Source organism: Odontesthes bonariensis, chromosome 12 (genome assembly GCF_027942865.1).
Source record: "Odontesthes bonariensis isolate fOdoBon6 chromosome 12, fOdoBon6.hap1, whole genome shotgun sequence".
NCBI lineage: Eukaryota > Metazoa > Chordata > Actinopteri > Atheriniformes > Atherinopsidae > Odontesthes > Odontesthes bonariensis.
In genome coordinates this window covers 19090850-19115977 of record NC_134517.1, presented here as the reverse complement: position 1 = coordinate 19115977, position 25128 = coordinate 19090850, and the positions used below count along the sequence as shown (strand labels likewise).

Sequence of the window (25128 nt, the reverse complement as noted above, 5' to 3'; positions counted from 1 at the left end):
TGTGTTATGTTTTATTTAGTAGAAAGGCAACCCTGAAATGGCACGGGGGAACACTAGTGTGCCGTGAGAGATCATCTGGTGTGCCGTGGAAAATCCCTCTCAGGCTTTATCTTTATTTTGCATGTATATGTATATGTTATATATCTTTATTCGACACTTACCTCCAACAAAGTGGTCACTACACAACCGCTGAAGGTTGCCAGTCTTTCCTATTGATCGCCGCGACTCATCTTCTCCGTCGCTCAAGATCAGTGGGGATCCGGTAAAAAGACAAATCTTTCCTCGTCTGCTGACTGTTGGTACACCCAGGCGCGCAACAATATGCCGGCATGATGTAAACCTTACTGATCTAATCGATATTTTCCTTTGAATGTTCCTCGCTCCTCCGTTGTTGGCTGTGGTAGACTACTTGTTTTCACGTCCAAAATGGCTGACGCTTTTGTTGTGACGTCACGTGGGATGGGTCAATACATGTATCCACGTAGAAAGAAGTATCAGTGCTTTTGGAGACGTCTGATGCAATACAAGTGTCTGTTTGCCCTCAAACCTGCCCTCACTCTGTTCTTCATTCTTTATGCTTATTGTAACTGTATGTGTTTATCTGTGCAACTGCTGGGACCTTTTACATCTAAATTCTACCTGCGTGAATGAGCTCTCAGGTAGCAGCAGTCAGCTCGTGCCCCTTGGCCACAAATACCAGAGAGGGAAGAGGTCCAACTAACAAGCAAAAAAAAAAACAAACAATATGTGAATCGTCTCATTTGATTCCATTGTGGACCAAAATAACCTCCCGAATTTTACAAGCTCTGATTAGCTGTTTGGATTTCATCCATTATTCCTCCTTCTTTCTGTTTGATATTTGCATTTGGCGTTTAATGCAGGCAGAGAAACTGCACAGTGAAACAGAAAGTGCGATCAAATGGTCTGGCTCTGCAGGGCCCTCCTACATGCAGCAACCGTTACAAAGTCCCAAGCCTCAACCCTTAACCGCTCAATTTCACACACACACACATCATCATCACGAGCACACGGAGGAACTTCTTCATATTTCCATTACTTCAGAGCACGTCACACTAAACTACATTAATTTTCTGCAGACTTATCTTAAGATTTACCCTACAGCCTTCACCATGAATTTAACTTTACAGCAACCTGCTGTTTGCGCACTGAGTCACACACACAGAGAAAGAGATGGTAGAAAAACCTTGATTAAAGAAAAATCCAGGAGCCAAAAAAAATTAAACAATCGTGTGAGTTTCTGTATGTGTGTTTGTTGGCAGGTTCTTTGTGACTGTGGTTCGTCTCTGACCATGTCAGTCTCCGATGGATGTTTGTGAATATTTGAGATGCCTCTTCGAAAGCCCCTGGCAGAACACAGAGAGACATCTGAGGAGCAGCTACCTCTGTTCTCTGTTGTGAATACTGCACGATTTTGCTCGTATATATGTCTTTCGCGCATGAATTTAAATCAGGTGTAGAAGAACGAGGTTATGAAATTTTCTGTGAAGATGCTGTAAATATGCTCCTTCCTGTGTCAGTGTTTAGATTTTCACACATCAGTTGTTGCAGAATGTGTGTGCGTGCACGTATGGATCACACAATGGATCAAACGACCATTGTTTTTTGGTTGTTGTTTTTTTTTGCATGACCTGTCAATCAAGCAAGCAGCTTGTGTAAACATTTAGTTTGCATCCTATTTACATATTCACCTATTTGCTGAAGGAGTTGGAAATAACTGGGACAAAATGAAAACTGTGCGTCAGGAGTTGGGAACACAGATGGCAGCTTCTACATGAATTATCATGTCGCTATTTTCACGACACTGTCTTCCAGAAATTCTGTTCACATGCGGCTAGTTACTTCTGAGAATTATGTTAAGATGGTAAAACCCACAAAGATACGAGGAGCCAGAGCTGGAGTTTGGGTTTCTATTATGGTTAGAAATGTTTTATCTTAAATCTAAACCTTCAGGTCGAGACAGGTCTTTGCCTTAGGCCTAGTTATGCTCTGAGGGACTTGGGTGGATTGTAAGCCAATGGGCCCCTGGAACCTCACAGAGGAAAGAGACACAAACACAAAGTGAATTTAAATAGCAGCCCAGTCACAATTTTCAACAGGTATAATTGTCCATCTGTGCTAAAGGTAACAGTTTCACAAGAAGGGTGCATAAATGATAGATTTTTACTTTGTCAGTTGTTTTGTACACAACTGTTGCTCAGAAGACACAGACTAAGAAACGCTGTATTAGTATGTGACTGGGTGAATGTGGCTTTAAATGTAAAAGTGCTTTGAGTGGTCTACTAGTTTAGAAAAAGCGTCCAGTCGCGGTATATCTGTCAGCATGTCTGAGGTTTGTAATCCACAAGCACAATCATCACGATCATGGTTTTAAAATAGTTTAAGTGAAAGTTCAGAAGAGTTTTAAAAAAAAGAGGTCGCTGACACCTAGATTATCTTATATTTCTCTCCATACGAGTAACAGTTGGGTCTGTGACTGCAGTGTGGCGGACAAACATCAATCCTTGAGTCACGTAGCCTTGAGCAGAGACGTGGAGCGGACCACAGAGGTGTGGTGAGCTCATCTCTTTCTAAGATCACACCCCCAGGTAGTCTAATTAAGTTTTCAAAGTTGAATTCCTGAGACCCATCTGGCCCTGACTCAGGTAATCACTTGAGGCATCTTATCCGACATCCCACAGCTCACTGTGAGCCCTCAAAGGACCTCGTGTAAGGGCTTTTTTTTGTTTGTTTGTTTCCTTTTCCTTTTTTCTCGTTTGTGTGAACAGATATTGATTTTGTATCTCGGCAAAAAGAAAAAGTACTATAAAAAGTTTTCCCTTATAAATCCTTTTGATTAATTGCAAAAAAAGGTTTTTCAAAAAGTCAGCAGTTTTGTGAGTTCAGTTGGGAAACTCCCAGTGGGAAATACAAAGATGACGGCATGACAGCAAAACAGGAAAGCGAACAGAGGTCTGCAGACGAGGGAGACAAAAAAACACACGTATATAAATATATATCCATCAATAATCAGATGCACAAGTTCATATAAGAGAATTAGGAAATGGTTTCTCAATTTTTACTGTGCACTGACATGTATTGCACACACACATCCCACATACAAATGCAAAAGGCCTCAGGGTATAAAATAATGACAGCTTCTGTTTGAAAAGGTAGCCTTACACACAGGACTCGAGGTTGTAATATAATTGATGGCTTGCAAGAAAAATCATTCATCCCTTTTCTTTATATTCAAAATTCAGTGCACTGCTGTTTTCAGTGCCATAGACCGTCATTCCTAATCATTCTAATTACTCATCGGTGAAGCATGCACTGTCCGGGGGTGGCATGTTATCCTGAAAAACTGAAATTAGTCTTTGAACCTTTGAACATTAATCTTTCAGTGAGGCAGGAAAAAAAATCCTTCTGTAAAGGACTTCTTTGCATGTAAAGGATCTGACTGAAGAGGACAAAGGAGAGGACAAAGGCTGACGACCGAGGACTAAAACCAGAAACTGGACCCTCATGACACTGTTTGGAAGATTATTTGCACTGATGGATAAATGATTGAACAGGTTGAACATAGAATTTTAATGCAAAGAATCTAACAGCATGGTATATTATCCAAGTAAGTTTTTCTCATTGCACTGGTGACACTTCGAACTGGCACTGAGACTCTCGGGAAAGGACATGAAGCTGAGCTTAAAGCTACAGAGGAGCAGATTTTTTTAAATCTGAAACGATTCGAATCTAAAGAATGTGTTTTTGAGCAAACCTTATATTGTAAATTTTAAAATTCCATTATTTTTTCCTGAGGTTTGAGTCAGAGGTGTAGCTTCTGGGGCACAGGCTTGTGATCACCCAAATGCCATTTTCTTTGAATGTAAAGGCCTATTATTATGCGCATGTGAAATGTGCAAAACAGCATGTTACATAAACCCAGTATTTCTGCCATGAAGTCATTTCTGGCATGACATGTAGCTGCTGCTGAAACTGAAACAACTGGTAAAGGTAATGATGGAGGCTGTTGAGCTTGATGAAAAAATTGCTTCTATATAGTTTATGCTCATAAACACATTTTGGCAGAAATGTAATATTCTGCATGCGCAAAGGTAACGGTATGTGATGTTTTACTGTGGCAACCCTCACTCAGTTTGATCTCTGGTATGTGGTCTCACCTGTTTCTTACCCGTCTCAGGTCTCATGCAGCTCCCTTATAACCATCTTTCTGTTGACTTTCTTGGTTTCTGTTGCTCTTTTCCCTAATGTCTCATGTTATCCAAATGGTAAAAGCCAAAAAGAATTTAAAGTCCAATCAAAGCTGTAAACTAATCTATATAGATTTATAATACTAATGCAATTAGATATTAACTTGTTGTGGGAAAAGCAGTCAGGTAACTTCACTGTGACCATAGGGCTGTTTTATACCTTCGGAGGGGTATCTGTCGGTGGGGCCTTTGCATAGTAGCGTACTTGTAACGCAAATGGACAGACATACTGTCCTCCAAAAAGCTAACACCAAGCTCCGGTGATAATGCAACGCGTAGATGACTACTGACTGGTTGAAAGTTAACCCATTTGGCGCTCACTTCAGATTATATTAAATTGATGAACATTATTTGATGATGCGGATTAGTAAAAATAACTGGCCCCATTAACAATTATTTCAAATCTCACACTGCACATTAGTTAAAAGTCCTATGTGAGATTATACTGGGACACAGCAGATCAATACTGGCGCACATGCCCCAGTTAAAAGTGTCAGTGGACACCAATGGTTTGAGCTGTTTTAGGTTGGACTAATTCTTGCAACTTTTGTTAGTTTCCCAAGCTGAGACTCCTGACTACTGTCTGCTTAACATAAGGAGACATACGCAGTAGCTACGTCTCGAAGAATTATGGACACAAAGCATATGGAAAGAAGGGAAGTGGTGGAACCACGTGACATAGATTTCTGACATAGACATTTGAGACCATAAACTGACAAGGGGAAGGTTACAAAGGTTACTGGGGTTACAGATCAAGTTGGTAATTTTCCAACAGACTTAAATTATTAAACTTTTTCGCCGCCCCATGAGTCGCCCCCTACTGGCCATGAAATGCAGGTTTAATGAAAGTACCTTCACTCATTTCTCAGACAGTGAGGCTACATCCATCTGTTATACATAATCTATGTAGAAGACTTGAATTGAAACAAATGGACTTTTCTAGGCAGGCAATTTTGCATAAGTGGAAGATAATGGATGGGTGGATGGACGCTGCAGGGTCAGGTAATATGGATTAATGCCGTGATGGACACCAAGCTTTGAACTGCCACACAATGTAGAGACGGCACACACTTTCTCCAGTTCCTCCTCCTACTCTATTCGGCTGTAAGCGTCCTCGGAGGACTCCACACATTTTCATTGGCCGAGAAGAGGAGAAGAAGAGAGGAGGAGGGGAGACTGACGGACTGGCAGGCATTCCTCAGCGCTCTTCAAATTTCATCAAATCAAGGACCCTCAGCTCGACTCCGTCCGGACAAAAACCCAGACCAGCTCCCCTTCTGCTGAGTGGAGCCGCCTTGTCGAAACCGTACGAAAAGAAGATTTTCCACAAGTTTTCCATGTCGAGAACAGATGGATTTGTTTGTTTGCTGTTTCCCTCCCTTCTCAATAAACCATACTTTCTCTTTTTGTTTCCAGATGTTGCGAAGTGTCGCCGTGCTCCTTGTGCTGGCCGTGGCTCTCTGTAACGCGGAGGTAAGTTTCGTTATTTCAAACTTACAGCTACAGTATTGTCCCGGCGGTTCTGGAAATGATCACCTAAAAGCTCGTGTCGCGCCTGCATTTGACACTTTCTAACGGTTTCCGAAAAAAAAGCTGACCCGGAGACTCGCACGGCAGCTTTGTTCTCGAAGCTGCACATCTGGAAAAGGTCGGAATGTGTCGAGATAACGCGGTGTCGTGGTGAAAGTGAGCCTTGTACAGACCTCACCGAGTCCTGAAGCCATTTGGCCTTTTATCCTCCCCAAGGAGACCAAACATGCCAGCCTTGTGCTTGTTACAGAAAAAGTGTAACAGGGAAAAAAAATCAAACATAAAAGCATCATCCTTAAAAATCATCGCTTAAATGGAAAAGTAACTTGTAACTGAATAAAACACACAAACAACCGCTCTGCTCCTAGTCTCAGTTTTTTATTTTTTTATTTTCTTATTTTGCCAACTTAGCGGCACAGCAAAAGCTGATGTAAGAGGACGAAGGTGACACAGGAGGTGACAGGCGGCTGTGAAAAGGACTGACGGGCGGGCTGCCGTTTGCGCGCATCTCACAAACCCCTGCTCTCTCTCTCTGGGGTTTAATGGCCCTCTTCATCAATATTGTAGGATGTTTTGCTGCAAAACGCTCTGCCAACTGGCATCTGCTCTGATGGCACACAAACAATGTGTTGGAGTGGTCAGTCAAAGAGAGCAAGTGTCCGTCTGTGTGCTAAGAGGCTGTGAGAATGCTCCCCTCATGGCTCTGGCACCACAGCGCTAAGTAGTCCAGCCTCTGAGCAAACACAGAGGTAATGTGATTTGGTGGTTTGATGGCATATGGGGACCAACACAAACAATAGGTCTGGTAAAGTTTGAGCGCATTTTCTTTTTTTTATTTTTGCCGCTAGATTAGGTTTTACATGTGTCAGTTGGAGATCATTTCTTTCAGACTGTAAGAATTTATCACCTTGTCGAATTCTTTAAATCTCCTTAGTTTCTAATATGCATTTTTTTTCAGACATTCTTCCAGTTCTGGTTCAGAACCAGTCCTAACTAATGTCTTTATCATAGCCTGGATGACTCATGCTGTGGCAGCGCCAAATCCTGTAGAAAGTTTGAAGCAAACAGGCTTAATAGGGCTCGGGCACACGCGTTGCATTCTGGGATATGGTCGCCATATTGGAGGCTCAATCTCGTAAACAAACCCTGAGGCAAGACGGAGATCAAGGACCAAACAGTGAGAGAAAAGTGAGAGAAAAGCATGTTAAAATCGAAGAAAGGATGTGGGATATACCGGGATACATTACAGAAGGAAGCCAGAGATCGGTACATACAGAAGATTGGCGTTATAAACGGACTGGACCCTTATGAAATACCGAGCAAGGAATGGATTGTCGACGAAGATTTACTGCCTAAGTTCACCCTTTCGGACATAATTGCGTATATAGTATGTGGTGTCAGTGCTTATACTTTGCAACAGTTTCAATTCTAATGACACTTTACACTTTTGTCATGTTACTCTACTTGTAAATAAATAATGAAACACACACACACTTGGCTGTATCTCAAAGCATATTTATTTCAGACGACTTCAACTTTGCACAACACTCCTGCTCATGGTGGTCAGAGTACAACATACAGACACAATCTTGTCAAAGAATGTTTTGTCTTCACCTTCGCATGGCAGAACTATGTTGATAGGTACTTTTGCTGACAAAAAGGTGTATTGTTTCTGACAGTTCCAATCGCCCTTTCCATGTGAATTTGGAGATGGGCAATTTTCCTTGTATTTTCCACATTAAATTAAGATTAAGATCAGATTTATTGTCATGTATACATGCATACACACGAAATTTGTCCTCCGCTTTTAACCCATTGAGACATCCCTTGCTTCCAACTGACAGTGTCCTCTTGTGAAGGCGGGGATCTTTACCTCAGCACACAAAAGTCTGTAACTTACCACAATGAAAATGCAGAGAACACACTCTCATCGACACCGGGATTGAGTGGAAAGTTATGCTTGGTCGTCTTACAGCAGCGATCCATGCTAGTCGACGACGCTTTGTTATCTCGGACACTTGGTCTCCGTGGGTGCGCCTCCAAGCAGGAAACCGTTAAAAAGATAAACCATTTACGATTTCCCCCCCATTCCTGTCACAGCTTACGCTATTGCACCCCAGGACACAGCAACGTGCGACCATAGTGGCAAAGACAATAAGTAAAATAGATAAACCAACGAAGAAAGTTCCGAGACCAGGCGGGAGTACGTCTGCGCGCAGTGGAAAACAATGTAAACAAAGCAGTTCTGAGCCTCCAGTATGGCCGCCGCTCATGTAGTGACGTCACGTGCCCGAGCCCTATGTCAGGGTCTGGGGGCAAGATTATGGGAACCAATCAGACTACTTTAAAGTTAGCCAATGCCTTGTTCATGAAAGAAAGAAAAACAACTGATGCTTTAGATGTTTTAAGCCACTGCTGCAGGGAAAATTAGACAAATACTTGGATAGAGGAGAAGACAAACAATCTCACTGCACTGTGGTCTTCTTCTAATCAAATTTAGAATACACTAGAGGGAGGTTAAAACAACAAAAAACTGCTGTTAACTGACATTTCCACTGATGTCCCGACTCTGTGTTGACTGAAAAGATCTGATTGTACCCACATTTCAATAGAGCAGGTAATAGTGCTGCTGATTTGAAACTGAAAGAACCAAAGCATCTGACTGGATGGTTCAGGAACTTCTGTCAGTTAGAAAAGGATTTTATCCCCACTCATGAAGGTTGCACTGAGGTGCCACCCCTCACCTAAACAAATGGAGTGTTCCCAGCTGTGAGAGGGCGTTTCATGCACACAGTTTCCAGTGATGTGCTACATACATGTGGGAAAGGGTAACCATGATAATGATCAAGCTATATATTTTACAGTAGCCAGTTAGCTTAGCTTAACAGGCACAGTTAGGGTGTTGAACTTGGACGTCAGAATTTCTGTGCTCCCAGTGGGAAAGATCAGCTGAAGTTGTAGCCTGATAAACCAGCCTAAATGGATTGGATGTCTAATTTAGTCTGGCACCGATCAATGGATACAACGGAACATTGTTGATGAGCACAACCCGTTGTCTTTCAAACCGCGTCTGTGCCTATAGGCCAACGCTCTGACCAATCAGCGCAACTGACTGTGACGTAGTAAGCGCGACAGAAAGCTTTGGTGGGAGGGGACTCTTCCAAAACTGATGCCAAGCACAGATTCTATAATAGGACAGATACGCCACTCACGGTGCATTTCCGGTTTCCAACGAGGCGATTTTGGTTGCAGTTCCACCCTCTTTCCACGTGGGGCGCTCAATTTTGGAGACCAGAATGAATGGAGTCCTATGGAGCTATACGCCCTTTCGTGCCCTTATCTCAAGATATAATTTTTTCTCTAGTAATTCGAATGTTGTTTTCGAAAAAGGGTGTTTAGAAAATACCCATGGCTGAGTTTTAGATTTTTAGAGCCACTCATTTGCTTAAAAAAAGGATTTGAAGTGTATATGACGTCATACATAGCGGGTCGACCAGCTGTCATTAGCACAATGCTAGCGCGTTGTGGACAACAAGAAGCCAACCAGTAAGAAATCAAAGCGATATATGTACTCGTTCAGTAGATTTTTTACTTGAAACCCATGTTGAGCTCTCAGAAACTACATTCAAATCTGAGCGCTCTTGAGGAGACTTAGGTGAAACTGACCATTTGTAGCATCTAGCTCCATAGGGCCCCATTCATTCTGGTCTCCACCGACGCTCCCAGTGGAATTCTGGTGGAACTGCAGCCAAAAAGCCAGTACAATGGGGCTTAATACAGAGTGGCAAGGCTGTTCGTTATAATGGCTGTGTGCCAAGGCTGAATCAAACGAGCACTGTTCCATTGCCGCCGCCATCTTTCTTGTTGTGCTTTCGCTTGTCTATGTTCGCTTCCACTGCCCAACGTCGCACTGCTCTGTCGTCACTCCCTCAAAACCCCGCACCAGAACCCTCTGGCCCGCCCGCGTTGATTCAAAACACATCTCTGCGTTGTGATTGGTTTAGTTGCCATCTGCCAGATTCAGGGCAGTATTTTCAAAATGACAAGTGGATCGAGGCCAGACCCAACCGCAGGCAAAACATTTTGCCGTCCAGCAGTTGGCGCTGGTTTTCCAGGCTACTGAAGTTGTATTTTTGACTCAGAAAATTGCTGAAACGTACTTTGTGACTCATTAAATCACACACTATAGTGTTTGTACGCTCAAAACCCAGCAAAACGCTGTGTTATCAGTTAGTTTTGATAATAGTCACTGGCCAGTTTGTGAGCATAACAATGAGGAAATCTTTCTGATTTTCTGACTTGTGACTGGATCAATTTGAATGTGACATCGTTCCAAGCTTTGAGTTCCTATGGCTATGGCTGGTTGCCGGGCAACAGATTCCAACAAAGAAAAAGCCTGTCACCTGTAAATTGATGTATTGTTCCCAGACTCTTTGCTCAGCTAGCCATCTGCTTTCCGTAGCTTTGTAATTATACGTACTTCAGAGTCATAGAAGTTTTCTCATCGTTTTAAATTGAGTTACTGGATTTCCAAAAGTGTTCTCTGAGGATAAGAACCTCAAAGGCTACAGCCATGGAACACCTGGCTCTGCGCTGACTCCTCTGCAAACCTGCAAAATTACAGGAAGACGAGATAAATAAACACAGAACTTTTGCCTAATTAGAGCCTAGATTTTTCAGTGACTTACAGCTAAACACAAGATAGGAAAGCTGTCTGCTGCCTAGTCTGTCTTCATAGCTTAATGGCCATTAGTGCCTCAGCTGCAACAACATTGCTCATAGCAGACACGCGGGGCCCTCCCTGCTGACCTTCCTGTTTCGCCTGCTGGCTGCTAAATGTGCCATTGTATGCATCTGTATTGAATCCTTGGTCGTGATCTGTGAGGTATGGCATGGGGGAGACAGAGCGCGCAGCAGGCTGTGCTGAGTGTAGTAAATGGGGAGACATTAGAAAGGCATCTATTCTCCCAAGGTAATTACTTTGACAATATATGGCCTGTTGACTGCCGTGGGAAGAGCCTAAGCTTGCATACCAGTGTGCTGTCCAAAGGAGGTCAACAAGTTGGAGCGAAGCCTTCTCAGAAGTATGATCAACATACACGGTGTGTGTTTTGGCTTTGTTAAATGAAGGCATAGCGCAAAAAGAGAAAGTAGTGGGTGAATACGAAATTTTATTTGCACCGACTGGTGTTTTTACTTACTGGCATGAGTTTGAGGCATTCAAATGAGCAAAGAAACTCCTGATTTGCTATCAAAGAGAATGCCTGTGTGCCTCCCGAGGTGAGAAATCGCTGCGTTTGAAGATAAGCTGCTCAGAAATGTGTGGCGGGGTGGCTGAGGTTGGGACTCAGGGAAAGCCTCATGTGTAAGTGCGTGTCTGCAGGCTGGAAGAGAGATATGCATCTCGTGGATAAAATGTTGATGTTTTGCTAAAGCACACCGGCAGCTTGATATGCAAAGGAGGTCGTACGCAAGAATAGTCAAAGTCATAAGAGTTTGCAGCCTCAGGGGACCTGCGTGCAGACGTCCCCGCATATAAACAGAGGAAGAGGAGTGTTTATATTACTGTCTTTATGGCTTTCTCTGTGGTTGTATTGAGTAAAACAAGACGGGGTTGAATGACATGGTGGTTCATTTTGTTATCAGTGCTCTGGAATTTAAAAAAAAAGAAAAAAGATACAGACATTAAGAGGAAATAAGTTCAACAAGGCTACCAGACAAGGATAAAGAATAGTGAAAGCCGACTGCCTTTAGGGCGCCTAATTGAGCTATGGTTTCTCACTCAAGCCCTCTGCCGTGCTTCCATGTTGATGCTTGTTCTTTCTCATTCAAGGTGGGCTAAAAATATCTGCCCAGGTGGAGGAAACAGGAGCATTAGGGGGACGCTGTGTCCTCTGTCTGTATCAGCCTGCTCTAATTACTGTAGCTCAACAGCCGGTCATGAATCCTGCGCAGGGATTGTGTGGGGCGGTGAGATAGAGTGATGTTAAACAGAGAGAAGATGGAGCCACAGTCATGCAATTATAGCAGGCGAGATTGGGAGTGAGGTAACACTCAGCTGTGTGAAGAGGAAAAAGGTGGTCCTGTGCTGCGTTTGATGTCCCCGCAGTCTGTTCTCTTCGCTCTTGGCTTGGCTTGAAAGGGGTCCTCATTTAACTTACCAGCTGTACTGGTGTCTTATCATTACCAACACCCTGTTCTCAGGGGAACCACAGACATATATAAAAATGACAGAGTGGCACTCAAGTCTCCGGGATTGCAGGGAAGAGATAATGAAGCCATGTGTGCTGTAACTTACACAAATGGGTTTTCCACCGAAATAACTGGACTCTGAGAGAATTTGTTGATTAAAATACATTAAAGTTTGAGTTGTGTAATGAATATGTGCTTAAAAGTGCAAAATGCCAGCTTTAATTTGAGGGTAGCCACAACCAAATTGGAGGATGCGCTCGGTGTTTTAACAGCTCTTCAAAGAACTCACCCGTTTTTAGGTTCATGTATGGGGACCAATGTACAGAACCAAGACAAAAGAAAATGTACGAATCAAAAAGAAACATTTTTTCCCTTTGTGATGCTTTTCCAGGCCCTCATTGCGGCTGACCTCAGTTGTTGTTTGTTTGTGGGTCTTTACATCTTAAGTTCTGTCTTCAGCGAGTGAAATGCCACATGTGATGAGGTTTAGATAAGAGGATTGCCTCGGTTATTGCAAACATTGCATCTTTTTTACATTCAAACACTCATGTGTTGCTTTTGTAGAATGTTTTGGGTCTTTCTTATACTGTGAGGTGCCCTGAATCTGAGCAGGTAATACATCTCCGTACACTTAAAAAATTCACCCGGCTGCTTCTGTCACATCAGTAAATAGTGATTCATAGCCAGGAAGCCACGCAGGACCGTGTCAACACACAGCCTTCATGTGTTTACAGACAATGCATATTTCATGTAACCTTATAAGCCTCCTCCATACTTTTCCCCCTTCACTCTGATACAGATTGGTTTTAGTTTTATTTGTACAAAGAATGTTCTTCCAGAACTGCTTTGACGTTTTAAGGTGTTTTAAAGTCTATTCTAGATTTCCTGTTCTTTAGTGTCATGAATGGTCCACAACTTGTGTTTATCCCTCTGTATTTCCCCGCATGAGCTGTTGGTTGACTCGGATTCTTGAGCGTGTTTTTTATTCATTCACCTGCGTTGTCTTTTGTGGATTTGAATGACACGCAACTGTCCATGGAACAGCTTTGGAGTCCATCGTCCAATTACATTTGAGACTACATAGAATAGGGCTGTTACTCCTTAACCCTTCCCCTAATTTGGTTGTGGAGACCCTCATATTGCAGGTGAACATCTGCACTTTCAGCCCATACTCATTTAATAATTTGAACTCGGGATGGTTTTGGTAAACAACTGAAACAACAAAAATGTGCTGTATGTTTTAGTTCATTCAGTTCTGTTTGAATGATTCATGAATGGAGACTGTTTCTCACCTTTTTCTTGTGCTTAGCTCAAAGTCAAAGCATGTGACATGTTATATTGGCATCGATTGTTTCCCATCCAAAGGATAAAGAAAAGAAGAAGAAAAAAAAGCGAGCCCATACAATCTGTTCACCTCTGCTGCTTTTCACAGTACGTTTACTGATTAATTGGCTACCATTGTTCCCCTCTACTTTAATCCAGTAAGCTTAAAATCGACCAAAGTGGCTTATTTGAACTCGACTCTCATGTGATTAATGCAACAAGCTTAATTTTCTTACGATCAGAGACTTGTGTGATAAGAGCTGTTAGGAAAAACATGTAGTTAACCATATTTCAGACATTATCTGCCACCATTGCTGTCTGCAAATATTCAACTTTTCGTGGTAAAATTGTAAAACATTTGAAATGAGTCAGTCTCGTCGTGTAAGGATTTGCTGCTCTTGGCTACTGCTCGGCCACGGGGGGATTGCTGAAGCTGCTCGCTCCTTCTCTCGTCCGTTTCTGTGAATTCTGAGAGGCAGTTCAAGTTGCCGTGGCGATGTTGATTGCAATATTCTGTCTGATTCAGGTTGAAAATTCACTCAAATCTCATCTCATCTTAAACTGCTGTGATTTAAGACAACACACTAACTCCTGTTGACACAGTTGCACCACTGTACACACTGTAAGGCTTTCCGACACACTTCAGCGCTATTTTTGTCTCTGTGGTGCACAAAATGTAGACACGAGAACGAGTTAAAAAAAAGGTTTACACTGAAAATCAAATGTCAAAGGATCTTACATTGGAGTCAATGGGTCAGTCGGTGGTATTCCTATGATTTGGAGGTGGATGACTCAAAAAGTTAAATCTGTTGACCAGGAAAGTAAAATAAGAAGACAGAAGAAGACAAGGTTTTCTATAATTCGATGAGAAATGATTCGGCTAGTGTGTAAACTGTAGATGTTGTAGCTGATTTTAAATATCTTTCATCCCAATTCTTTGTCCTCTCCCGCTCTATAGAATGTCAGTTCCATTCTTGATCTGATCTATTGATAATTTTGAATGGGATTTTTACTTCTTTTTTTTCTCCAAAATGGTACAATGTACTTCTGAGAAAAGCCTTAGAAATCATTGCATAGTGTCCTTTAACTTTATGGAACCTACCATGTCGGAGGTGCTTAGAAACGGTGTGGATATACACTCGCAGAACTATATCAGACTGTAAATGTCTGGTCTAATACATGCTCATAGCCAAACCGCTTTTAAACACGTCCTACAGTCTGTAAAGGGGCCTTTTCCTTTTACAAACATGCTCTAGCCATTATCCCCAATACTGGCCTCAGAGCCAGAGAGAGGAGGGCAGGGAATCTATTCATTCTCCACTCCCTCTCACCCTCTCTCCACCTTCCTCACGGTGAAAGAAATGCCTGGAACAAAGCAAGGGTGGGTCAGATGGGGTAGAAAGGTGACAAAGTAGGCAGAGAGGGAAAGTTAGAATTGATTAAGAGGATATGTCAAGGTTACCTGGTTATCAGGAGAGAAACAGGGAAAAGTTAAGAACAGGGTGACATGTATTTTTTTTTTTTTTTAAGTTTATTTGGATCAGCAGAGGTGGTAGAAAGACAGGTGGTGAGGAAAGAGGCGACACTGTTGTCCCGGCAGGGTGACAGCAGGGGGAACAGGGCCGGGGGTGGTGCTGTGTTCACTGTGTTTTATGTCCTCTGGTGACGTTTTAACTGCTAGCAGATGTAGCTCTGCCCAGACCGTGACTTATTTCCTGCTTTCTTTAGTCGCTCTTTGTCTGCTGTTTTTACTTTTTCTATGCTCTCATTCCTTTATCTGCCTCTCTTTCTTCCCTTCTTTGTTGTGTCTTTCTGTATCTGCCCTTTTTTTTGTTGTTTGATTTCTCTCAGGGTGCTTTTTTTTTATACAACGGGCTTGGTGGGTGTAAAATAACAGGCTACAGTCTGGGGTGACATCATTCGTCCGTTGGCGAATTCCTTTCACACTGAATAAGAAATGTGGAGAAGAATAACATGTGGCACAAACTGGTCGTTACCCAGAGCCCCTTTGTTTCTGCTGGTTTACTCTCAAATCTGGTCTCTTAGAGGGATATTTAGACCACCCATTGGGCTCATACAAAGCACCCATATCTTTGTAATACATTGGTCCTACTTTGACCTCATTATTCCAAGGACACACCCTGCCTTTTCTGCTATCAACTGTCAATCAATTACCATTTTAAACCACTGAAAAACTAACCAGGCATTTAAGCTCAGAGGAAGTATGTCTGGTTAGTTGTTTCACTCTGGGGGAATCATTGGAGGTTTAACTGTAAGTCTTTTCTCAAGAGGCTCTCAAGCACAGAAGAAATTGACTCAAACAGATCTAATATGAATGAGGATACAGTTGAATAGATTTGGGTCTTGAGGGTTTGGGATTGGTGGAGTTTTAATTATTGAGGGCGAATGCTGCATCTCACTGTAATGACTCAAAACCAGAGCCGATGATCGCCTTGTCATGTTTATCCCCTGTGTGATGGATTTAGCCGCAAGCTTGCATAAATATCCTTAAAGGAGGAAACTGGATCATAGTTAGCTCACAGTGTGGAGTGAGAGTGGCTCTCATTCTTGTTATGCGTCATTTCTCCTCTGGTACACCCTGTCTGAAGAGAAGAGAGAGGGAGGTCTTTATGGGCCGAAGGAAACATGCCGTTCAGTTTGAGCCCCGTCCGCCCTCTCTACTCCTGGCATGAGCCCACGTCTCACGAAGCTAAGGAGAGTAGGATAGTTTAGAAGTGGAGAGACATCATGAGGAAGCACGGGAAATGTTGATGAGTGGGAGAGCAGGGGCACCTCTCTGACCCAGATACAGACTAGGTTTTGGCTCAAGACTAACTATGTTGGACACAAGCTGAGGCGCAACACAGCTCAGGAATGCAACCCCCTCCCCACCTTCTCTGTATCCCTTGCATTTACTTCTTGCTTTGCTTCCATTATTTCACTTCGTTTTCATTGAAAATATGGAAACATTTGTTTAAACATTCATAAACCCTGGATCAGGGAGAAATGCTGTTCACATCTGAACCTACTCAGCACTTGGAACATTTATCTCACATGACTCATCACATGAATAATTCTTCTCTAGAAGCAGAAACAGATGATATGAGATGCGTTACAATGAGCTGAACTTGAGAAAAAATGATGAAATTTGAGTTATTCTTTCATTTATGGCCAAGGTCAACCCCTTTTACTCTGCATACTGCAGTCAGGTGTAAAGTAGCTCATATTTCCACCTTCTGATGACCATATGCATGCAGTGTATTTGCTCATGATATGGAAGCACGGCTTCATGTCTGTGTCCCTTAGGGCTCTAGTTTGCCAGCAGTTTGTTGCCACTATTTGAGAACGCTTGACTACATTTTCTGGGTGCACAAGTGCGATTTGGGCATATAGCTTTCTTTTCTACTTCCACGGAAATAGCAGGGAGGGACAAGTCAATGCTACAAAAAGTGACATGTTAAAGGGGGCAAAGACCTATACTACTTGCCAACATTAAACATATTTACAGTTCTCTATGCGGATCAGCATTTGTAGACTTGTTTGCAGAGTCTACAACATGTAGACATACCAGACATAACAGCTTGACACAAACAGCATTAGCTAATAAGGAATGTACTAATCAGCCAATACAGACTTATTCAATACAGCCTACTGCGAAGTGAGTGAAGATCTGCCGTTCACTGACATGACGGGTCACATTAGGCCGAGTTGTTCACAGAAAAGGACTTTGCAATCCGACTTTTACGCATGAAGAATGAAACATGTGTGCCGTTCACAGTCAGGGACACTGATGTGTCAACCAGTCAACTTAAATCATCATGTAGCTAATGCAACATTTGTTTTCATCTTATCTGCACGACTGACTAATGTTTTTGCAGTGAAGTGACAATTTACAGAAAAAACAAACTGCTGTCTTCTTTTTTTTCTTTTTGTGTCGTTTTTTGCACGGATAAAATAGCGTTCACTCTGTGAGGTTTTTCATTTAAAGTAAAAAGGGTAACTGTAAAAGGACAGTTTGGTATTTATTTAGATTGTTTGTTCATTGCCAAACCCTTTTTCAGAAAGGCAGCCAAGGTGGAAAAAGCAGTTTAAGTAGTGCCTCTAAAGCTTGTGAAAAAAGCCCTGGTCCTGTAGCCGGGTATCTGCTAAAACGAATATATTTTTCTACGTTTGAACCTGTCATCCACATGAAAACGCATAAAAACGCATCGTAAACGAATGTTTTTAAAAACTCCGGGCAAAGTGAAGATTTTTGAAAACTCCGTTTATGCAGCTGCGTGTAGACAGAGATAACCGGAGTTTTGCGTTTTCGAACGTCACAATATACGCCAAAACAACAACAAATCTGCTTTAAAGTCTAAAGTGCGACCTTTGTTTACTGAAGAAGCATGGATGCCTTGAGAATTGTAGTGGTTATTATTGTGCAGGCGCTGTTTACTGCCTTGATTTTACACGCCCAAGTCGTACTCCCAGAGGAATGGGCATGTCCCGGTCCTCAGTCCTCTCGCTGTCGGAATTATTACGTCCTCATATCGAGGGGCAGTCCACTGTCATGCGATCACCTGTCAGTGTGCTCAAAAAAATTGCGTGCACACTTTATTATTTAGCTGACAAGGGCAGATTGCGCTAAACAGCAAATGCATTTGGGTTGTCAAGACAGGTGAAAACGCAGATGTTCGGTTATGTGTGGAAGGTGTTTTTTCGAAAACGAGGTAATGTGGATACAGATTATTTTATAAACGGAGGGGGGGAAACATTCGGTTTTAAAAATACCCGGCTACGTGTGTACATAGCCTGAGACAACACCCTTGTGTTTTAATGTGTTAGCCAATTTGTATTACAAATGCTAATTTACAGCCAACCAAGACAGTGAAAAAAATCCCCTATTGTCTCCAACACTTTATTTAACTGGCTCATTAATTACCTGAAGATGATGAGTTGTTGCTGCGCTGATGTTTCATGGTCAACTGACTTCTTTTCTGTCTGGTTCGGAACAGATACCAAAATTTATGACTGAAATGACTCCTTTCACATCTGCGTATGGACGTAGTGTCACAACAGTTGGAAAGACAACCACATGTAATGAGACGGTCATTGCTGGCCTGTTTTACTCAATGTTTAAGTTTAGCTAATCATAAATAACAGGCTCAAAATCTCTGAATGGAGACGCACTGATGACTTCAACTAGAATCTGTAATGCCTGTCTTGACTTGAGCCACATCAGCTCATCTCCGAATCATTATTATGAATCCATAAAGAGTGGCTGAAATTGGATTTCACAAGGTTTGGTGATAAAATGTCTAAACATCTGTGCTGTTTTTCACATCAGAATATATTGACTTCAGTATATACTTACAGTTATATCATCTATTAGATTTTTACTGTGTGAATAAGAGTTTAAAAAGTGCAACCCAACAACATATAGTCTTTACAATGAACACAGCGCTGAATTAACACCTTTCTGAAGAGCTAAGAAGAAGAAAAGCTCCATACATGAAAGGAGAGAGACTGAACACTTGTAAAGCCTGATTTATGCTTCAGACGCAAAGCCTCTGACGCTCGGACGCAGAGCCTCTGCGAGCGTCAAAATCTTGACCACTCCCCCACGCAGAGGCTCCGCGCGCGTTGTCGTGCACCTCAGAAAAATCCTGACTACGCGACAGACGCACGCAGACCACCAACGGAAGTGCGCAGACAAAAGCGGCTGTGATTGGTCCTCGGTGTGCCTTTCCGGTTGTCTGTGTGGCTTCCTCCTTTGCATTTTCGCCAACTCCAATAAAAGAAGCTGTTCTTCTTCAATGTCGAGCAACTCCAGATCCATTTCTTGCATACACTTTTTTTTTTTTTTTGAAAGATAAACACTTCTGCCGGCGCCGACGAAGTTCTCGTCACCGCCCACCGAAATTCTCGCGAGGGGAAACTGCTGTGCGTCCCGAGAAATTCCAGACCGAGGTTGCAGAACCATAACATGAAAAGTGGTTCGCGACCAGAGCAAAGCAACACGTCAAGACGATAGACGCAGAACTATAATCCGCCCTTAAGACATTGATTTAATCTTGGTTTGCCAGATTAGTTAAACTTTTGCTTTTTCCTTCTGCAGCAGGGTGCTTACTACCTCTAAATCAATGTTATCTCTGGTAATGAAGGGCAGGGTGCATTGTGGGAATGTATTCATGCAGGCTGTAAAGTGACATCCACAGGAGAGAAGCATTGATTGGCTTTCTGGATCAATGGAGCATCTCAAGCATATGCACACATACACATAAATACATATGCCCAAAAGATACAGATACAGTCAGATACGCACTGTTTCTCAGATTGCTCTGAGTGTTTATCTGTGTAGAAGGACAAGGACAGGGAGGCATGAAGACACACATTGTAGTGTTTTATGTGTTAGTATGTGCAGGTTTTTGTCTTGCTGTTGTTGTACTGCGTTTGTCCTTATCATAAGCTGAAAGCAGAGGTGGCTTTCCTCTACTGAAGCGTGAAGACATTGCCCTTTAACTCAAGTCTCAGTTTGGAGTCATTCAGCATGTGGTGGGAGGGGGGGGGTGAGTACCTCTATATCCTGACCTTCTACAACCTTCTACCTGTTTCCTAACATTCACACTCTCCCCACAACTTCCTTATACATATATATATGTATGTATATAATTTCCCTTTGGCACAGATAAAGTATTTTTAAAATGTTTTCATTTAATTCTTAGTTTCTATTTCATTTGGATTTTTATTTAATTTCATCACCTATTTTCCTGCTCTGATTTCTATCTGTGGCCAGTCGCCTACCAAGCAGAAGGTCATGGTTCACCTCTGGCTTCCCTGAACCCCAAGTCAAAGCGTCCTTGGGCAAGACACTGAACCACATTTTACCTACCAATGTGTCCATCGGTGTATGAATTGGTGTGAATGTGTAGAAGAAAGCCCTGTGTAGCCTATATGGCCTAAGACGTGTCGTATAAGTGCGATAGCGAATCGGTAAATGTGGCGCTTTCAGTGGTCGGCTAGACTGGAGAAAGCACTATGTAAGCACAGTCCATTTATCAAAGCTCCTTAAGTCCAGTTTTGGATCATTGGCATGTCCCTCGCAGCTGTAAAAGGGCACAACATTTCAGTTTCAATCCTCTTAAACCCTTCAAATCATTTGATTGTCCTGACAAATAGAAAAACATTTAAAAAAAAACAGAGAAGACTTGAACATGATGTGTGAAATATGCCTGTGTACTGTCAGTAATAATGCCGTTCTGTGAGAGACCCCTCCTTATTCGGTAATGATCCACTGGGTGAAAAGCTGCTGTGATTAATTTTAAATGGGAAAGAAGACATCGTTTGCTGAAAAAATTAGCCATTCAACTAGGACACCCACAGCGGATGAGATAGCTTTGCTTGTGCTGGGTCTTTCCACTGGCTGCTCAGCTGATTATTGGGATCAACATTCAGATCTCAAGATTAAATATGGAGCTAAAGCTTGGAGACGTTACAGCTTTGTATTGCAAATAGACTGAAGCCGAGCAACCGTAAATACTCAATGAGTTTTTGGCTTAATGGACTGTATTCGTACAGCAAAAAAGATATGCACATACACTATTCTAAAATGAAAACAAAACACTTTTATTTCAGCTGTTTGTCCATATCTGTGGAGATTAGCGGCGCAGTGCTAACATGCTGGTCGTTATTGTTAACGTTAGCTTAGCTTCCAGTATTATGACTTCAGTTCCCTGTTTGTCATTGTTTGGACCTAGCCTCTTGCTATTGTTGCCCATATATGACATCTATATAACGTCTTTTGCTCAGCTCTATGTTGGTTAGCACCAAATCACAATTTCAACAGAGCTCCCTTAGAATCTTCTCAGCATCTTACTGTGTCGGTGGTCATCTCAACCTTCAGAAATCGCATAATTGATAGACTCTATATGCAACCAATAACATTACTTGTAATTTTTACAGTTTGATTAAAGCACAAAGTGTCACATGTTTATTATTTAACTATAGGGTCAATGGCCAGCTGTCTTTAGCCATTATCACGCAGAGGTTGTGCAAGTCACCCCTGCGAAGCCACCACTGTTCACCTTTGGTAATTCAAGCAGACCGAACAGAGGCAGCTAACTTTGCAATGCAAATGCTACTTTGCTTAGCCAAGCCAACCTGTTCAGACTTAAGCTTTGTTTTCATCATACCCATAGCTGTGGTAAGACTCCTCTGATTGTAACCCGCAGTAAGACAATACACACATTATGAAGAGGAAGAATCATTCTCCGAACACTGGAACATAGTGTATTAATTAAATGATTATAACTTAAAACTGTGACTGTCTCTTTTAGCACAGGTAGTAGACCCTGGAGAGGCTTTTTTAAAATTTAACTGAATGATATTGGTACCATTGATTGCAACCCTTTAGCTTCGATCTACCACACTCATCCTCTAATTATTCCAATTATTGGCCTCTTCTTTTTATGTATTGTTATATGTTTGGCGGCAATATTAGTGTGGCTGCCACAGTTATGAAATATTAGTCGACTGTTAATCGTCGTATCCTGTTTATGACTCCATTGAAATAAAAAAATCAATAGTATGGACACACTTTATGAAAAATAGCCACCATGTAGTGGCAGTGAATACTAGAGCATGAAGAAAAGTCACATTTATATTTACCTTTTCTCAGTTTGTGTCCACAGCAGATGAGGGGGGCGTAGCAAAATGAAATAATTTATCAGATGGTATAATGCAATGAGGAAATATGCAGAATGAGCCCATTTAATTGAAAACACTTGCTATTTTATGATTATGTGATGATCGTGACGAGCCGAGCTATGGTTTTAGGATTTTAATTAAATCCATGTTGCTGATACCCTCACATGCTCATTTGAACGCTGTTGCTGAATGTTAGAAATAGAGGACCTCGAGGTAAACTGTTGATTGTGCTGGTGGCACTAATCTTCCGCTCAAGCAGTGGAAGATTAGTGCCACCAGCACAATGGCATGATGTCAAAAGACACGGGAATAGAATTAGAAAATCACTGTTTCCGTGACTTTTAGTCAACTCGTTTTATACCTTTGACTGCAGGGGATTTAATTGATTATGGTAAATAATTATAATCGGGTCCAAGAGTTGTGACACGTCTTACTCTCAACAAGAAGGGGTTATACTAATACGGTTGTGAATCTGGTACAGCATGTATGAGAGGAAATACTTATGAAAACATTCATTGCTGTCCATAGGCGTCTGACAATTGACAATTAATCATGTAATTGCAGTAATTCTATATAGTCGTGATCATGGTTGCACAATTGTCCTCATTCTCTTGTTCAGAAACAGCTTAGGGGTTCCCCAGGGGTCAATCCTGGGACCCGTATTGTTCAATCTGTACATGCTTCCACTAGGCCAGCTAATACGCAGCTATAATGTGTCCTACCACAATTATGCAGATGACACTCAGATCTACGTGTCACTGACGGCAGGAGAACACGGGCCTGTAGATACACTGTGTCGCTGCATCGAACAGATCAGTGTGTGGATGCAAAACAATTTCCTCCAGCTCAACTCAGACAAAACTGAAATTATTGTCTGTGGCCCACAGAAACAAAGAGAAAGTGTTATCAGTCACCTTGAGACTCTCTCTCTAAAACCTAACTATCAAGTTAGAAATCTCGGGGTAATATTGGACTCAGACCTGAACTTTAACAGCCACATTAAATCTGTAACATCAGCAGCTTTTTACCATCTAAAAAACATTGCCAGAATCAAAGGAATAGTGTCTAAACCAGACTTAGAGAGACTGATCCATGCGTTTGTCTCCAGCAGGTTAGACTACTGTAACGGCCTGCTCACTGGGCTCTCTAAACGGGCTGTAAGACAGCTGCAGTACATCCAGAACGCTGCTGCTCGAGTCCTGACTAGAACCAGGAAATACGACCATATTAGTCCAGTGCTCAGGTCTCTGCACTGGCTTCCTGTCGCTCAGAGAATAGACTTTAAAACAGCTCTGCTTGTGTACAAGTCTCTTCACGGTCAAGCGCCAAAGTACATCTCTGACATGTTAGAGCCATATGAACCAACTCGGGCTCTGAGAACCTCAGGGAGGGGTCTCCTGCTGGTGCCCAGAGTCAGGACTAAACAAGGTGAGGCTGCATTTCAGTTTTATGCTCCTAAAATCTGGAACAGTCTTCCAGAAGATGTGAGACAGGCCTCAACTCTGACAATGTTTAAATCCAGGCTGAAAACAGTTCTGTTTAGCTGTGCATACGACACCTGAAAGTATTTTATCTGCACTCTTCACTTTTTAATTACTTAATGATTATTTTAATGGGTTTTAAATTTCTTTCTTTTTTAATTTCTTTCTTTTATTTTTTTTATTCCTTTTTAATGGTTTTATTGCCTTCTTGTGATTTTATGTAGCTGTGAAGCACTTTGAATTGCCCTGTGTATGAATTGTGCTCTATAAATAAAATTGCCTTGCCTTGCCTTGCTTAGTGGAACCGACAAAAATGTCCAATTTCCACATTGTTTTTCTCCCACCAACAGAGCTGACTGACAGATTTAGTTGAAACCCTTTTTAATTATGTCATCTTGTGGCACGCCTGACATCCCTAGCTTCCCAATGAATACACCTAAAGTTGGTCAAACTTTTTTTTTAATTACCCAAAACCCACCTTTGGCATTTCTTCGCTGCAGTTTGTTGCCACTGATTAGGCTGGTCGAGTTCTTTGAATGAGTGGACGGGACATGGAGGGGGTCAGGCAATAATGAAACCTTGTAACGGTTGGAGTCATACGGGGGCTCGTGAGTCACTGTTTCTCCTTAGGTTCCAAGTAAATTCCAAATTGTGACTCAAATTAAGACTCAAAACCAGGAGTTATGTATGTGAACATATTCAGTGATGGTGTATTTAAAAGCGAATGTCTGCCCACGCCACAGTAAAAGCGCCAAGCCGCAGGCAGGTGTTATTTATTGCAACGTGGGGCAGCCTCCCTTGTTCAGTGAAGGTGACATTACAGTAATTTTTTCCATTGGCTTCAACAGTCTAGTGTTACACTATATGTCTGCATCGGTAATAAAATCTGAGCAACACATTCTGCTTTTATCCCATCAAAGTCGCCTGATCGATGCTTCTGCAAAATTACCGCGGGTGCCCGCTCATGCGCTCACTATGGCAACAATCCCCTTGAATCGGCAGCCTCCGAATTCATTAATAAATGCTCGGAGACAGAGACGGACTGACAGACTTCTACATTTGTAGTGGATTTTTTTCTCAGGAGCCCATTCATTATTCATGTGCCCATGGAGGTTTCCACAGGTTCCAACAGGCCTCCAGCCCATCTGTGTTGGTGTGTAACTAACTGATGTGTCCAACATGCTCAAGGCCACTCGGATGGCTTTGAAGATTTTCCATGACCTCAGCTTTGGAGTGGAGGTGTGTGTGTGTGTGTGCGCGTGTGTGTGTGTGTGAGAGTGAACTATGCATAAAACTGAAGTAAATCCCTACAATCCCCCTACTCTCACCAGTTAAAGTTGGTGCAGTGTGACGCTAGCATGTGACTACCCCTCCACCCCCCTGAATCAACCCTGGTACGGTATATTAATCATTAGGGTGCTGTTGACAACAACCTACTGTCTTTCAAACCCACGAACCAGACAGTACAGTTTTCAACACACACACACACACACACACTAAAACTTGGGATCCAGCTCACGTGCAGTCACAAAAACAAAGCCAAGTTTCTGCTCCAACAGGAAACAGCAGCTTAGGGAAGATGATGAGGTGGGGTGGGGGGGCTGGAGAAACAGGGGAGGAGAAAAGATTTCACAGAGCATGGGAATGGG

General features: G+C 42.3%; 1 protein-coding gene across 1 annotated transcript in view; it reads left to right on the top strand.

Annotated features, from left to right (window-relative positions):
- Positions 1 to 5408: 5408 nt before the first annotated feature.
- Positions 5409 to 25128, top strand: part of LOC142396586 (follistatin-related protein 1-like) — a 29655-nt gene continuing 9935 nt past the window's right edge. Inside the window, exons 1-2 of the mRNA XM_075479479.1 lie at positions 5409 to 5571; positions 5682 to 5738. Coding sequence (XP_075335594.1) covers positions 5682 to 5738 — 57 coding nt within the window. The 5' untranslated portion in view covers positions 5409 to 5571. The remainder of the gene's footprint in view (positions 5572 to 5681; positions 5739 to 25128) is intronic.